The 18007-nt window shown below is 43.1% G+C and overlaps 1 protein-coding gene across 1 annotated transcript; it reads left to right on the plus strand.

Moving 5' to 3' along the window:
* Positions 1-3025: 3025 nt before the first annotated feature.
* On the plus strand, positions 3026-17117 carry LOC141422681 (NBPF family member NBPF8-like). Its single transcript, XM_074072148.1, has 13 exons — positions 3026-3084; positions 6058-6224; positions 7244-7295; positions 7811-8025; positions 8972-9038; positions 9671-9885; positions 10914-10974; positions 11587-11801; positions 12723-12771; positions 13552-13727; positions 14137-14340; positions 16059-16250; positions 16342-17117. Exons 1-13 carry the CDS (start codon positions 3026-3028, stop codon positions 16365-16367), a joined length of 1698 nt encoding a protein of 565 aa, XP_073928249.1. The 3' UTR covers positions 16368-17117.
* The last annotated feature ends 890 nt before the right edge of the window (positions 17118-18007 follow it).

Genomic DNA, 18007 nt, shown 5'->3' on the forward strand with positions numbered 1-18007 from the left:
AGAAGAAGAGGAAGAGCCTGTGTTCTTCAGGTGATGTGAAATCATGGGCTATTACGCAGTGGTGTCACCTGGAGAGCTCAGGTCCAAGGAAAAGCAGAACGGGATGAATATATCTATTTCGTTCTTTCTGCTAGCTTGGAATGGCTTCATTTTCTTGATGGTTCTTCTATTAGTTTCCACCTTGTATTACTTTTCCAAGTTTATTAACCTTGGGTCAGGCAAACCCAAGGTGAACTAAACCCAGGTTTTCCTGCAATCAGGGTGAACTCTTTACTGTCTGTGTTAGGTAATTGGGAGGAGATTCACCTACTCTTACTGAGCAGTTGGTTGTCTGGGATTCCATGGAAAGAAAAGGCAATGAGATAAAAAAAATCATGTAAACATAATGGTGAATGAAGAAGGCCTGGAATTCCCATATCAGGAACCTTTCTTCACTGGCCGCCTGCAAGTGGAGCAAAATGCAACTTCTGTGGTTCCCATGCTGTGGATGCTGTGCTTGCACCATACAGGGTGGTTGAGTCTCCTTCCTCACCAGCATGTTATCTGACCAGTGCATTGAGCAGCTGCTCCGCTCCAAACCCCCCGACACCCACACTGTTCTCAAACTCCCTTGACGGTCTCACTCTGCATTAGTCAGAGGGGATTTTTTCCCCTTTTTTTCTGCCTTCTATGACCTCTCATTTAGGTTACCCATCAGGTACAAGTGAAAAATTGTCAAGTCCAAAATGTCATTGTTTAACATTCTCTTCTCCTCACACATTTGGGCTCAGCAGAGAGGTGCAAGAGGACGGGAGCGTTACGGCACTGCTGCAGGACTCATTGGATGAGCGGTATTTGGTGCCATCCAGTTGCGGTGACCTGTCTGAGTTCCACCAGCCTCCGAACAGTCCAGTAACCCTATCTGAGGAGCACCTGTTATGCTCTGCCATGAATCAGTCTGGTGAGTACACCCATTGCAAAGAGATTAAGGGCTAAATCTTGCAGAAACATTTCTAGAAAGCCACTATTGAGGCATTTCTGATCACTGGGATAAACAATAGTTTTAACTGATCACCAGATTCAGGACAGAGGGCACTGTGATATTAATTGAGCAGCTCAGGGACAACTTTCCCCATGATGAAGGAAAAGAAACCTTTCCATTTCTCAGAGGAAAAAATCTAAAGACTTTCGGTTTTCCTCTCACGGTATCCTGTTCTCACACCAAAAATACTTACATCCATCGGCTTAAATTGGCACAGTGTAATGGGTCACAGCATAAATCTTCATTTTCACTGTTTCTGTCTGGATGTATTTTTCAGGAACTCAACATGATCAGAAGAAAGAAGAAGAGGACGAGCCTGTGTTCTTCAGGTGATGTGAAATCTTGGGCTATTATGCAGTGGTGTCACCTGGAGAGCTCAGGTCCAAGGAAAAGCAGAACGGGATGAATATATCTATTTCGTTCTTTTTCTAGCTTGGAATGGCTTTATTTTCTTGATGGTTCTTCTATTAGTTTCCACCTTGTATTACTTTTCCAAGTTTATTAACCTTGGGTCAGGCAAACCCAAGGTGAATTAAACCAATTTTTTCCTGCAATCAGGGTGAACTCTTTACTGTCTGTGTTAGGGAATTGGGAGGAGATGCACCTACTCTTACTGAGCAGTTGGTTGTCTGGGATTCCATGGAAAGAAAAGGCAATGAGATAAAAGAAATCATGTAAACATAATAGTGAATGAAGAAGGCCTGGAATCCCCATATCAGGAAGCTTTCTTCACTGGCCCCCTGCAAGTGGAGCAAAATGCAACTTCTGTGGTTCCCATGCTGTGGATGCTGTGCTTGCACCATACAGGGTGGTTGAGTCTCCTTCCTCACCAGCATGTTATCTGACCAGTGCATTGAGCAGCTGCTCCGCTCAAAACCCCGCGACATCCACACTGTTCTCAAACTCCCTTGACGGTCTCACTCTGCCTTAGTCAGAGGAGATGTTTTTCCCCTTGTTTTCTGCCTTCTATGACCTCTCATTTAGGTTACCCATCAGGTACAAGTGAAAAATTGTCAAGTCCAAAATGTCATTGTTTAACATTCTCTTCTCCTCACACACTTGGGCTCAGCAGAGAGGTGCAAGAGGACGGGAGCGTTACGGCAGTGCTGGAGGACTCATTGGATGAGCAGTATTTGGTGCCATCCAGTTGTGGGGACCTGTCTCAGTTCCACCAGCCTCCCAACAGTCCAGTAACCCTATCTGAGGAGCACCTGTTATTCTCTGCCATGAATCCGTCTGGTGAGTACACCCATTGCAAAGAGAATAAGGGCTAAATCTTGCAGAAACATTTCTAGAAAGCCACTATTGAGGCATTTCTGATCACTGGAATAAACATTAGTTTTAACTGATCACCAGATTCAGGACAGAGGGCACTGTGATATTAATTGAGCAGCTCTGGGACAACTTTCCCCATGATGAATGAAAAGAAAACTTTCCATTTCTCAGAGGAAAAAATCTAAAGACTTTCGGTATTCCTCTTACGGTATCCTGTTCTCACACCAAAAATACTTACATCCATCGGCTTAAATTGGTACAGTGTAATGGGTCACAACATAAATCTTCTTTTTCACTGTTTCTGTCTGGATGTATTTTTCAGGAACTCAACATGATCAGAAGAAAGAAGAAGAGGAAGAGCCTGTGTTCTTCAGGTGATGTGAAATCATGGGCTATTATGCAGTGGTGTCACCTGGAGAGCTCAGGTCCAAGGAAAAGCAGAACGGGATGAATATATCTATTTCGTTCTTTCTGCTAGCTTGGAATGGCTTCATTTTCTTGATGGTTCTTCTATTAGTTTCCACCTTGTATTACTTTTCCAAGTTTATTAACCTTGGGTCAGGCAAACCCAAGGTGAACTAAACCCAGGTTTTCCTGCAATCAGGGTGAACTCTTTACTGTCTGTGTTAGGTAATTGGGAGGAGATTCACCTACTCTTACTGAGCAGTTGGTTGTCTGGGATTCCATGGAAAGAAAAGGCAATGAGATAAAAAAAATCATGTAAACATAATGGTGAATGAAGAAGGCCTGGAATTCCCATATCAGGAACCTTTCTTCACTGGCCGCCTGCAAGTGGAGCAAAATGCAACTTCTGTGGTTCCCATGCTGTGGATGCTGTGCTTGCACCATACAGGGTGGTTGAGTCTCCTTCCTCACCAGCATGTTATCTGACCAGTGCATTGAGCAGCTGCTCCGCTCCAAACCCCGCGACACCCACACTATTCTCAAACTCCCTTGACGATCTCACTCTGCATTAGTCAGAGGGGATTTTTTTTCCCCTTGTTTTCTGCCTTCTATGACCTCTCATTTAGGTTACCCATCAGGTACAAGTGAAAAATTGTCAAGTCCAAAATGTCCTTGTTTAACATTCTCTTCTCCTCACACACTTGGGCTCAGCAGAGAGGTGCAAGAGGACGGGAGCGTTACGGCAGTGCTGCAGGACTCATTGGATGAGCGGTATTTGGTGCCATCCAGTTGCGTTGACCTGTCTGAGTTCCACCAGCCTCCCAACAGTCCAGTAACCCTATCTGAGGAGCACCTGTTATGCTCTGCCATGAATCCGTCTGGTGAGTACACCCATTGCAAAGAGAATATTGGCTAAATCTTGCAGAAACTTTTCTAGAAAGCCACTATTGAGGCATTTCTGATCACTGGGATAAACAATAGTTTTAACTGATCACCAGATTCAGGACAGAGGGCACTGTGATATTAATTGAGCAGCTCAGGGACAACTTTCGCCATGATGAAGGAAAAGAAACCTTTCCATTTCTCAGAGGAAAAAAATCTAAAGACTTTCGTTATTCCTCTTACGGTATCCTGTTCTCACACCAAAAATACTTACATCCATCGGCTGAAATTGGCACAGTGTAATGGGTCACAACATAAATCTTCATTTTCACTGTTTCTGTCTGGATGTATTTTTCAGGAACTCAACATCATCAGAAGAAAGAAGAAGAGGAAGAGCCTGTGTTCTTCAGGTGATGTGAAATCATGGGCTATTACGCAGTGGTGTCACCTGGAGAGCTCAGGTCCAAGGAAAAGCAGAACGGGATGAATATATCTATTTCGTTCTTTCTGCTAGCTTGGAATGGCTTTATTTTCTTGATGGTTCTTCTATTAGTTTCCACCTTGTATTACATTTCCAAGTTTATTAACCTTGGGTCAGGCAAACCCAAGGTGAACTAAACCCAGGTTTTCCTGAAATCAGGGTGAACTCTTTACTGTCTGTGTTAGGGAATTGGGAGGAGATGCACCTACACTTACTGAGCAGTTGGTTGTCTGGGATTCCATGGAAAGAAAAGGCAATGAGATAAAAGAAATCATGTAAACATAATAGTGATTGAAGAAGGCCTGGAATCCCCATATCAGGAAGCTTTCTTCACTGGCCCCCTGCAAGTGGAGCAAAATGCAACTTCTGTGGTTCCCATGCTGTGGATGCTGTGCTTGCACCATACAGGGTGGTTGAGTCTCCTTCCTCACCAGCATGTTATCTGACCAGTGCATTGAGCAGCTGCTCCGCTCCAAACCCCGTGACACACACACTGTTCTCAAACTCCCTTGACGGTCTCACTCTGCCTTAGTCAGAGGGGATTTTTTTCCCCTTGTTTTCTGCCTTCTATGACCTCTCATTTATTTTACCCATCAGGTACAAGTGAAAAATTTTCAAGTCCAAAATGTCATTGTTTAACATTCTCTTCTCCTCACACACTTGGGCTCAGCAGAGAGGTGCAAGAGGACGGGAGCGTTACGGCAGTGCTGCAGGACTCATTGGATGAGCGGTATTTGGTGCCATCCAGTTGCGGTGACGTGTCTGAGTTCCACCAGCCTCCCAACAGTCCAGTAACCCTATCTGAGGAGCACCTGTTATGCTCTGCCATGAATCCGTCTGGTGAGTACCCCCATTGCAAAGAGAATAAGGGCTAAATCTTGCAGTATCATTTCTAGAAAGGCACTATTGAGGCATTTCTGATCACTGGGATAAAGAATAGTTTTAACTGATCACCAGATTCAGGACAGAGGGCACTGTGATATTAATTGAGCAGCTCAGGGACAACTTTCCCCATGATGAAGGAAAAGAAACCTTTTCATTTCTCAGAGGAAAAAATCTAAAGACTTTCGGTATTCCTCTTACGGTATCCTGTTCTCACACCAAAAATACTTACATCCATCGGCTTAAATTGGCACAGTGTAATGGGTCACAACATAAATCTTCTTTTTCACTCTTTCTGTCTGGATGTATTTTTCAGGAACTCAACATGATCAGAAGAAAGAAGAAGAGGAAGAGCCTGTGTTCTTCAGGTGATGTGAAATCATGGGCTATTATGCAGTGGTGTAACCTAGAGAGCTCAGGTCCAAGGAAAAGCCGAACGGGATGAATATATCTATTTCGTTCTTTCTGCTAGCTTTGAATGGCTTTATTTTCTTGATGGTTCTTCTATTAGTTTCCACCTTGTATTACTTTTCCAAGTTTATTAACCTTGGGTCAGGCAAACCCAAGGTGAACTAAACCCAGGTTTTCCTGCAATCAGGGTGAACTCTTTACTGTCTGTGTTAGGGAATTGGGAGGAGATGCACCTACTCTTACTGAGCAGTTGGTTGTCTGGGATTCCATGGAAAGAAAAGGCAATGAGATAAAAGAAATCATGTAAACATAATAGTGAATGAAGAAGGCCTGGAATCCCCATATCAGGAAGCTTTCTTCACTGGCCCCCTGCAAGTGGAGCAAAATGCAACTTCTGTGGTTCCCATGCTGTGGATGCTGTGCTTGCACCATACAGGGTGGTTGAGTCTGCTTCCTCACCAGCATGTTATCTGACCAGTGCATTGAGCAGCTGCTCCGCTCCAAACCCCGCGACACACACACTGTTCTCAAATCCCTTGACGGTCTCACTCTGCCTTAGTGAGAGGGGATTTTTTTCCCCTTGTTTTCTGCCTTCTACGACCTCTCATTTAGGTTACCCATCAGGTACAAGTGAAAAATTGTCAAGTCCAAAATGTCATTGTTTAACATTCTCTTCTCCTTACACACTTGGGCTCAGCAGAGAGGTGCAAGAGTACGGGAGCGTTACGGCAGTGCTGCAGGACTCATTGGATGAGCGGTATTTGGTGCCATCCAGTTGCAGTCACCTGTCTGAGTTCCACCAGCCTTCCAACGGTCCAGTATCCCTATCTGAGGAGCACCTGGAATGCTCTGCCATGAATCCGTCTGGTGAGTACACCCATTGCAAAGAGAATAAGTCTCTCAGTGGTCTCCCATGTAGCCTTTTTATTCTTTATCTCACCCTTCTGTGTGGTAGAGTGCTCTCTTTGCTGCACCCCCTGCAGCTACACCTGGGTTGATGTCAAATTCTATTTCTGAATTTTGGTACAGACATAAGGTATATCAGGCAGCTTATATTCTCCTTGGTTTCAGGCCACACCTCTCTCACCTTGGTACACACTGGCTAATGCAGAATATGGGACCCGTGCAGGCCAGGGTGAGGAGAGTGAGGGAATCTCACTTTCTGCTTTATAATGGGTCATCTCATTCTTCTTTAGTTGTCTTGTTAAATATCATTTTTGAACAGTGTTCGTTCTGTATTTGTAGCTGTCCAAGGAGGATGATAGTCTTATCTATAGTTCTGGAGATGTTACTAAGATTGCTGAGCTCTAAACTCCTGTTCGTCTCCCCCTGACTTGTCCTCCTTAAGCATTCCTCTGAGTAGCTGAACATCCTTGCACTATCATTTCTTGTGTATGGGATTTTCTTTGAGGGGAAGGCTGCATCCTGGTACCTCAAACCTAGGTGAACAGCAAGGATTTGTGCCTTGAACATCTCCAAGTATTCTTGCTCTGTGGTAGTTTATATATTTCACCTCAATCAATCTCAGTTTCCACTGCCATCGGAGCTAGCAAAAAGGAAGGTGTCTGATGGACAAGTTGGGCAAGAGCTTCAGAAAGCAGCTAGGCATGTCCTCCATGATATCTGGAGGGAAAATGCATGCTTAACTGTTTTCCAGTGTTCAGGCAGTAGATGCATGTTGGTGCTTTATGAGAACAGAACTGTCTGTGCAATGCTCAGGAAAACAGAGCCAGCTACTCCTTGAGTTCATCCCAAAGTTGACTATAGTGGTCCTCTCAGAATATCCCAGTTCAACAGTGAATATTTATGTCCCTGTGTTTGCAGCGGGTAAAGCAGTAGCAATGTAGCAATGTAAGATGACTCATTCCATCTGATTGTATTTTCAGAGAACAAAATTGGTTGCAAAGCTGGAGAAGGACAAGAGGCAAAGGCCTCCAGGTAAGTGATCTCCAAGGACTGTTAATGGTACATAAGGTGAATGGACATCTCACCTGCAGATCCCAGGAGACAACAGACCTGCAGTTAGCCAACCACAAAGTATATCCTTAAATTATTTTGCTTCCCTTCTTTGATTTCCTTGGATTGGAAATCATTTCTAATTATTTTTTAAATTAAAATAGTGTTCATATGAGCAAACTGGCTTTCAGTAGTCACACATATATGGTAGCAGTTTCCCACTGAATGGTCAAAATAAGAAAGGGAGGTACACCTGTTCTCTGCATTTTACTCCTTAGCTCTTTGACATGTTTTTCAAGGAAAAAGATGTACAGTGCCTCAGGAATTCGCTTGTTTTTCTTCTTAGTATTCAAAAAATTTTGCACTGAACACTAAACATGTGATCCATTGCTTTCTGTAAGGTTACATATGTATGTATTCTGAGAATTCTATCTTAAAGCCTTGTCACTTATAGTCACCCCATTTCAACTCTGATGTTTCCTTTCTATCTACCTTAGGAAATACTATGCCCTAATTCATGATCAAGCAAGAGAGCTGACCCAGTTACGCCAGCAATTACGGGAAGGAAGAGACACCTCCTTCTCTCTTAGCCAACATTTAAAGGATCTCCTCACCCAGAAAGACCCTGACTTCTACCAGACACAGGGCTTTCGAGAGCAGCTAGATGAGGGTCGCAGTCTGGTGGAGCACCTTGTGTGTAAGCTCAGCTCAGGTGAGGTGGCCACAGGTCCTGATTCCTCAGAGCTTCTACAAGGTCTCCAGTTCACAGGACACTCTGCATCTCTGCTAGTAACCTTTTTTCAAGGCTTATCCTTTCACATCTCTCTTGGGTTGTGTGAAGATCAGTCTTGTGTGGTTGGGAAAGTAGAGGAGAAGTGCTCCGAGGTAGAGGACATGGTAAAGGACAGGAGACATTGTTTTGGAGTGAAGGAAGCTGTGGAGGGAGAGTGATTTTTCTCAGAGGCATGTGATTGATTTATCCTTCCTTCTGTTCTTTTTCTTCCTCTATGATGTGATGACAGATGTTTTGTAATGTAGCTGTAGCAATAACCATGGGAATATTTATGAATACACTTCAAAAGTGATACAGCCATTGTGGGTGGGGTTCTGCAAAGAACTTGATGCAGAGGAACTTGGTGGTGGGAATGTTGGTCTACAGTGAAATACTTTTCATACAGAGGACTTCCAGGATAACAGCAGAGGCTGACTTGGCAGTCCCTTGTGGTGCTGAGATGGGTGAGGGGTTTGGGACAGGTTCATGTGTGACCTTTTTAGAGATAGGTTTTGACTCTGTATAAGAACCATGACAATACATAAGACTCTGTGCCAGGCACCAGATTTGTGGCAGGAGGTTGGGTACAGATGGACAAGTCCAGAAGGAAGCCAGACAAAGATGTGACCAAGGGAGCCAAAGGCATTTTAAACTTTCTCCTAGTTGTAGACAGAACATTCCAGGATGGGATTTACCAGGTCACAGATGTTTTTTCTGAAGGATCATAAAAGTAAGCTAGACAGTTTCATTAAAGACAAAATGTGGTACCCTTCAGTACAATTCTCTCAGTGTATTTTAAAATTATACACAAATATTTATGTTACCATGACCAGAAGGACCAGGGGGACACAGAACTATGTCTGACTTGTCATTTCTGAACTTGCAGAAAATCATAAAAATGAAGAAGAAGAAAAAGAAAAGGAACCACTGTCAAAAATGAATGATCAGGACAGGTAAAATATGGAGAGGGTCTTTGAAAGGAAAAAGAATGATGTGGTCACATTTATGATGCCAGTTTAAACATACAGAATTAACCAATTTCATTCACCCAGTCAACCACATATATTCTCTTTCTGATACTTGTAGGGTTAGTTGAATCAGTCTCAGGGGATTTCCTGTCTTCTCAGACCCCTTTCTTGTATGTATGGTAAAAAAGGCCAGGTGAGATTCATGCCTGGTTCCATATTGCATCTAGGTCACTGACAGGCAGTTCACAGCAAGAAAGGAAATTAGATGTGTGTATGTGTAGTATTTATCTCCATCTATCTCTATATAAAACACAAGCATAAATGCATGTATGATGCATACATATAAACATATACATATATACATACATACATATTTATATGTATATAGAAAAACCATAGTAAAAGAAACCTGTAAAATACAAGAACTCTGGGTTTTTGTAAGGCTCTAGGAGCTGCCCAGGATATTGTATTTAACATTTAAAAACTTACATATAGTTGCCCAAAATGTACCAGAATTCTATCTTCAAAGGACATTCTCATAGAAATCTCTGTGAAAGTCCTGATAATGTGTTATTCGTTTTGTTCTAACTTAATTTTCCCTTCTATATCCACCTTAGGGAATTCAATTTTCTAATTCAAGTTCAGGCACGAGACTTGACCCAGTTAAGGCAGAAGTTGCAGGAAGGTAGAGAGGCCGCCTCCTTCCTCAGTCAGCATGTTAACGAACTTTTCACCCAGGACGACTTTGACAGCCAGGAGGGGCAGAACCCCCGAGAGCAGCTGGCTGAGGGGTGTAGGCTGGCACAGTGCCTAGCCCACAGGCTCTGCCCAGGTGAGGAGGCCACAGCCCCGCTTTCCACTGAGCTGCTCCCCTGTGCTCTGCTCACATGAGATTCCATTAGAAAAAGATGTTTTTTCTGGCTCTCCTGCTATCTACATTTCATTTGGATCCTTGACAGAGCAGAACTGCCTCAGTTTGAGGAGAGAAGAAATGCACTGGGTAGATGGCAGTGTATTTCAATGCTGCTGTGCTCCCTGATGGAAAGTGGTGTTTGGACACAGGTAGCATCTATCAACAACCCCACAGAAAGGAGGGTATGACAGGCAGAAACTGATGAGATTGAAAAGACCTTGGGCTAGGAATGGAAGCTTTCCAGGTATCCTCACCCTGAAATATTGTGGGCAAGAGCTGATTTTGCTTCCTGGATCTCTGTTTCCTCATTTCTAACATGGTGAAAATATGTGTTATGGGTAGTTGGAGCATTGGAATAAGTACTATTCATGAGTATACGTATAGTAGGACAAAGTCACAGGTTGGTGTAGGGACTTGATGTAGTAGAATATGGCAGTGGAATGCTGGATACTGGAATATTTAATAGGTAATGTGTCTGATTAAATGACAGAAGCAGGCATGAAGGAACCAGTGAAATCCCTAGATATATGGAGAGACATGAAATAGGGCTATTTTTCCTCTTCCTAGAGAAGGTAGTTGGTTTGATTTGAGAGCCATGATAGAGCCACTGAACCTAGGGACCAGCTATGTTCCAGTGGGAGATATAACTGGAAAGGCCTGATGGTAGCTGGATTCTCCCATATGTGTGGATCTGGATTACAAAAGACATTTTTCTTTCTTTGCCCAATTAAATGTAGAGTATGCCATTATGGAGGTCCCTTAGATTGGGGCCACTTGCTTCATGGGTTAGAATGTCATGGCATGCATCTCTTTAAAGACAAACATGAGGCATTTCTGAATTCACACATAGATAATTTATGTCTCTGTGCCAAGATAAGCTACTGTACTTATAATGCTTGAGCAGAACTACCTAATGTCTAAGTGAGCTTGTTTGAATTTGATTGTAGAAAATCTTGAAGATGAGGATGATAATGATGAAGAACAAGTACCATCAGAATTGGACCCCAGGTAAAAACCAGAGATTAGGGGAAGATAACGATGATGAAAAATATGGAGAGCAACCCCTGAAGATCATACAAAAAGCCAGATGCAGCCATACGTGATGCAGGGGCACAGAAAAGCTGCTGTTAGTCTGGTTTCATTTACTCAGCCAGTAAGCATTGTCTGTTCTGCATTTTGCAGTCTGTCCCATCTAGAGTGAACCCAAGCAGGGTAAGGAATATCCTGCATTCAAAGATGACATGTTCTCCTCGAACTGCTTAAGATCCAGAGGTGCATCTATTTTCTGCATTCACTTTCACTTGTTGGTAGGCATTTCACAGCCAAACAAACAAACAAAAAGCCCCCACAAAATAAAAGTTTTTTTCCTGCCCTAACATTAAGAGAAATACGCCTAGAACTTGCAATACTTCTAGGGGTCTATAAATAGCTCAAGAGCATGTTTCCACTGAACCACTGAATACAGAATATAATTATAGAGAAAGGCGCAGTTCATCAAGGAATGAGTCAGAATTACACCTGAAAGACACTTTGGGATTATTCTGACAGAAATCTCTCAAAATCTGAATACCTATGATTATACCATTTCTACTTTTAACAATTTCTTCTATTCCACCTTAGGAACGATGATGTACTGGCTGAAGTTCAGGTGGGAGAAGTGACTCAGTTGCTCCAGCAGTTACAGGAAAAAAGAGAGACCTACTTCTTCCTCAATCAGCATCTCAAGGACCTCTTCATACAGAAAATCCCCGACAATCACCAGAGCCAGAACCATGGAAAGCAGCTGACTGAGGGGTCCAGGCTGGTGGAGCCCTTTATCTACAAGAAAAGTGCAGGTAGGTTGGCCACAGCCCTGAGTATACCAAGGTTCCCAGCTCAGAGGACACTCCACAACCTCAGTAGTAACCTTTTACCAGCTGTCCTGGTTTCCAGTCATAAGTGAGGTCATGGTAGGGTGCACAAAGCCTGGAAGTATGACAATTTTCTCTGTCATCCATGAAGGGTGGCAGGTGCCTTTGGGGCCTAAGGTGCATCCATCAAGTGATCATGGATACAAAGCAGATTCTTAGAGTACTGAGAGCCTGGACTAAGAATGAAAGTTTTGTATATTTTCCTGAGCATTTACTTCATAACTGTAGCCAAGTGGCTGGCTTATCCTTTCTAGATTTCAGCATTCTCATCTGTAAAATGGAACAAATCATGTTTTGCTTCCTAGTTGTAAAGATCAAATGAGGAAGTGTGCATGAACACACTTAAGTGAGAATAAAGCACTTCAGTGCCCCTAAAGCTTGGCAATAACATTTTAGAAGGAAGAAAGACATAGCTAGATAAATCCAGAAGAAAATGGACAAGTATCCAGTGATCAGAAGACCAAATGTAGTTTATCTTTGCCCAATTAAACACCAGCACACTGTAATAATGATCCATCAAATCTGGGTATTCTGCATGAAGGGTCTGTGTATTGTCACAGACCATATCGTTCTTTTTCTTTTGATGATATATGGATTGTTTATTAGTGTATATTAATTTTACAAAAGAGCATTTTGTTGTGATTTTTCCTACTTGTCTATGTGGTACTTTGATTGCATTTATCCCCCCCATTACCAAAGTCAGCATATGAGATCATTGAGTACAGTTTTTCAAGTGCATTCTAAACTCATACATACATGATTTATATCTGAATGCTCAGATAGGGCACTGAAATGGGTCAGGCAGAACTCTTTCATGACTCTGGACATGCCTGTACTTTTTTACAGAAAATCATAATGATGAGGTGGATGATGAAGAAGTGTCACTGGTTTCCAGGTAATGATGAAAGATAAGGGATTAAAAAGCAAGGTTAATGTATTGGTGGCAGGGGGGCTGTAAACATACATAGGTGAAAATAGCTGCAGATTTCCTCATTGAAAATAAAGAAAGACTGCTGAGAATAGTGATGTCACTCACTCAACCAAGATGACAACCCATTTAGCAAGGTTAACTACTTGTAGAGTGAGTGACCAAGGTGAAGGAAGCAGTCGCAGGACTTCTCACACTGAAAGAAATCACTTGTTCCCTTTGTAAGGCTAAAATCAGGAAGAGATGCACATCTCTTTTCTGCACTGTTGGCCCAAGGTCATGCACAGACATGCCATGAAATGTAAATAGTCCTGTCACATCCCACTATTATAGAAAAGGGCCTAAAAGGTATAAGTTCACTGGGAGTCCAAATTGGTGGAGTCCAAATTCACTGGACAGCTGTATGTAAAAGTCAGTGTCATTCATGAAGAAGGTCCACCCACCATCATGGTTCTCCTTGGCTGCATCCTCTGCACATTCAGGTGAAGCTCAGTCTCCTTCCTCATCAGCTTGTTAGCTGCCCAGTGCACTGATCCAGAACTGCACTCAATCTCTGTCTCTCTGCCACCCTCTTATCTCCATGGCAATCAAGCTGTGCTGAAGTCAGAGGACAATGGTTTCCTTTGTCCCTTTTGGAAAGAGAGCTCCATACTATTGGGCTCCACCTATAAGCTTCTGATCAGGACTAGCTGGGTTGCTGTGGTGTGTATCCATCTTGAATTAGTCTTTTGTTCTTCCTGATCTCAGTAGACATACCAGTCATCTGCAGGAGGATAAAGTGAAAGAACTCTTCACAGATTCATTAGGCAAACAGTATTTCCACCCTTTTACTCATACGCATTTATTGGACTCACAAGAACTTCTCAGAGGCAGTGCCCTCCCCTTGGATGGGCCTAAAGTCAGCCCCGCTCTGAATCAAGACAGTGAGTACTCCTGACACAATGCAGTCAACCCAGCTGGTCTCCCAAGGGAACCCCCATTCCAGTGCTCCCATCCTGTCTGAGCTGAAGTTTGTTCATAGGCCACCTATGAGGCCCATTGTGGTTCAGGAAAGATGAGAGGTCAGGTGGCTCTAGAGCTTTCCTGTCTTCCTCGTGCCAGGCCAGGTCTTTCTCAGCCAGGTCCTCTGGGGAGGCCAGAGATCCATAGGCAGCAGATTGGAGAGGGAATAATGAGCCATGAGCCTGTTAGCAGCAAGGGTGTGTCGGACCTGTCTGAAGGGGCCATCTTATCCTTAGACCATTTTACCCTCCTAGCCTACTATCTTAATTTGATGACCCTCTTATATCCCTACAAGGTCATAGATAACAATGGCTGTATTTTTATTTTCAGAAGTGAATTCTGATGCCTCCTTTCAAATGAGGAAACCTGCCACAAAGGAGGGTGATACTCCTGAAGGTTCACTTGAAAACACACGTGGGATTCAGGATGGCTTCATTGAGGCTGCAAGTGTCCTGAAAGAGAAAAATTTCAAAGGAAAATCATTGCTCAGCAAGTGGAGAATAGCATGCAGATTCCCTGGCCCAGGTTACAAAGGTAATCACCCCAGTGGCTCTTGGATGCATGTAGTCCTTAAGGCATTTGTTCTGTCCAACAGCTAATGTAACCTCTGTCTGTGCTTACCTCAAATTTCCATTAGGAGCCACTATGCAGGCCCTTCCATCTTCGTCTCCTGTTTGTTCTCTCAACTTTATTTCTAACCACTACTGCCATCTTGGTACCATAACTGCCACAGGGAAGCTCAGCCAGTTGTTACACTCATTGTATGAAGACTATCTTTTTGGCTGCTGATTATATGTGATTTCTTGGAAACACCACACATTCATGGCTTTTAACCTTCAACTCCCAGCTGCCCTAGCTCCTCTGGGCCTTTCCTCTGGGAGCACACCCATTATAAATGACTTATGCAGAGTCTATGCTTCTGCCATGTTTGGGAAACCAGGCTGAGTCATTCCCTAAATCTTCAATTGGACATGCAAATGAAAATTACTAAAATTAATGAGAAGGAACCCTGATTGCAAAAACTAAATTATAAACAGGACTATAGGTGGGAGATATATACTGGTCTGGAGTCATTGCTGTCTTTACAACCATGTGTAAGCCCTGTGTCGATATACAAGGGTTTTCCAGAACTCAAGGTCTGTAATTCATAGACTCTGAAATCAACTGGAGGATATTAAATGGCACTGTAATGGAACACCAGACCAAAAGTAGAAACCAAAGGCAGTACTTGCACAATTTATTTAAATAACACTGAAAAGTGATTCCAGGGCCAATTATAGGAAGACCCAATTTGATTGTGGATACAGGACAAGCCTTTCATCAGGCTAGTGTAATTAACAAGAGAGGAATTTGCTTGAAATTGACAAAAGGATTGGAAAATCCATAGAGCCAGTAGATAAGGACCACAGATAGGACAATGAAATGAAAATGATGAGAATCAGTGGCCCATTCCGTATCCCAGATCATGCTGCAATGAAGAAGAAATCTATAGACTCCTGTAAAATGTCTGGAATGTGTTTTGGGGATCAGTGTTTTCAAAAAGAACCCAGGTGACTGTAACATGTGGCATGAATTGTGGAGCACTGAGCTCCTTTTATCCACTTTCTTCTCATATTTCTCAACGATTTCTATTACAGCCCTGTGGAATAGAGATTATAATCTTGTATAAGATCCCTCCATTTTACAGTGTAAGAAGTGGTGAAATCAGATAATTAAATGCATGTACATTCTATCCTCAGGAAATGTGAATAATGAATGAAGCCTGTATCTGGGCCATACAAATTATATGTCTGTGGTAGGTGTGTTTTCTAAGCAGAATGTGCATGCAGGAAGTATATCGGATACTTACATATGTCTTGTAGTTTCCCAGGATTAATCTCCTCCAATTAGTTTGTGTCCTAGGGTTTTCCTTGAACTGTGATTTTGCTTGGTGTTAAAATCTCTTCCTCTCCAAAATCACAGCCTGTGCCAGTGTCATTTCCTTGTCTTGCCATATATTCTTGGGAGATACTGGGTTTTACTAGTCCAGTTTCTCTTGAATATGTTAATAAATTGGAAGTACCTTTGCCTCCTGGCCATCTTACCATTACTGGATATGTGAGAAACATCACCCATCATGAAAATATAAGGGTGTCTATAGACCTCCTCTCCCAGCCTTGGACTCTGTTGTCCCAGCCTACATTTCTTTCCTTGATGATGTTCTTCTGTCCCAATCAGGGCACAGGGAACAATGTCTGTGGTTATATTTTCAGAGCTGAATTCAGGCGCCTGCTTTGAAATGAAGCTGGAGGGTGATGCTCCCAAAGGCTCAATTGACCACACACCGGGGTTTCAACATGGCTTCATTGATGCCACAAACGTCCTAAAGTGGAAGATCCTGAAGAGAAAATTACTGTTCAGCAGGTGCCGAATAGTATGCAGATTCCCAGAACTGGAACAGACAGGTAATCCCAGCTGTGGCTCTTGGATGCACTTACTCCTTGTGACCCTTCATGTAGGATTGAACTCATCCTACTACTGTGTTTTCTCCTCAAGGATTTCCTGTCCAACAGCCCATGTAACCTCTGTGTATCCATACCTTGAATTTCCATGGGCCTCCACCATGTCTGGACATCCATCTCCATCTCCTGTTTGTACTGTGGACTGTGTTCCCAGGCAGAGCTGGTGTCCTGACACTTCAAGTGCCCTAGGTAAGCCCAGCCTGTTGTTACCATTACTGTATGAGAGCAGCTCTGGTCTGCTATGCACATGCAACTAATTCCCCAGAACCCCAGTCTTGGTTGGCTTTTTGTCTGTCTTCCCAGCTACCCAGGCTCCGCTGCCGCTTTCCTCTGGGATCACACCCTAAACCAATCTCTAGTGTGGGATTCTCCTCTTTTGCTGCTTTCAGAACCAGACCATGTCAGTTCCTGAATTCTTAAATTGGACCTGCACATGAGAAGTGCTAATATGATGAGAAGTAGCCCTGATTATAAAAAACTACATTGCAAACTGGGGTATTAGTGAGAGAAAGCTAGGCCCTAGTAGCAGTATTGTCCTGAGCACCATTTGTCCAAACCTTTGCCAATGTGCATAGTTTGATCAGGAGTCAGTATCTCTACTTCATGAACTCTGAAGTTAGCTGGAGGACACTGAGTGGAACTTTAAAGGTATGTCAGTCCAAAAGGAGATGCCAAGGGTAGTACACAAACATCCATAGATCAATGATGACTTAGGCAGTCCTTGTCCTCTCCTCCTCCATATTGTCATTTTCATTAACATGTCCAGCTTCGAGTCTAAAATACAACCCCATTGACTCTTGAGGACTAAGACTAAGAGAGCCTTTGGTTTAAGTCACTCAAAGGGATGTGGGTCGGGAGTCAGTTACGTCAAGACCCAATAAAATTGATTGTGAATACAGGACAAACTTTGCATCAGGCCAGACCATTGCAGATGACATGAGAGTGATTTGCTTGAAACTGTCATTAGGAATGGCAAAATCCATAGAGCCAGCAGGTAAGGAACCAGGCATGATAGAGATGGGACGATGGAATGAGAATGGTCCATGCCCTATGACCAGATCATGCTGCCAGGAAGAAGGAATGGAAGGGCTCACGAAATAGTCTGGGATGTGGTTAGGGCATCAGTGTGTTGAAAAAGCTCCCAGGTGACTGTAATATGTGGCATGAGCTGAGGGTCATGGACTTAAGCTGTTGGCAGGTTGACAGGATGGTATTGTCCCAGCTGTGTGGCACAGGTCATAGAGAAAGCATAGCATCCATTAACCATTGAATTTGTACTCCCCTCTAAAACAAAACTATTTTAGTGCCACAGTAGAACACAGAGATGGATGGGAGAGACCCATGTAGTCGCCATATTTGTAGCACATGTGCACAAAATGTTTGAGTACAAGAGTAGATAATAATAATAGCTCTTTCAGAGCTGAAAGTACATGGAGAACTTCCTCCAAGTGCACCTGGTGGAATTTAGTATTTTCTTTTTCATTTTCAAATAAAACTTGTAGCCTGCCTTTGCCACATTCACTTGGCAGTCCTATGAGGGACCATGATATGAAAGTTTTATTTTTTGTGCATGATTTTCCTGAAACAAAAATCCTCAAAACTCCTGAAATAAAAGTCCTCCCTTGAGGAAAAATGACACACCTCAAATGTCAAAGGTAGGAAGTTGTCATACGTTTACACTTCTCTGCCATTCTAGAATG

This window comes from Castor canadensis, chromosome 4 (assembly GCF_047511655.1).
Source record: "Castor canadensis chromosome 4, mCasCan1.hap1v2, whole genome shotgun sequence".
Taxonomy (NCBI): Eukaryota; Metazoa; Chordata; class Mammalia; order Rodentia; family Castoridae; genus Castor; species Castor canadensis.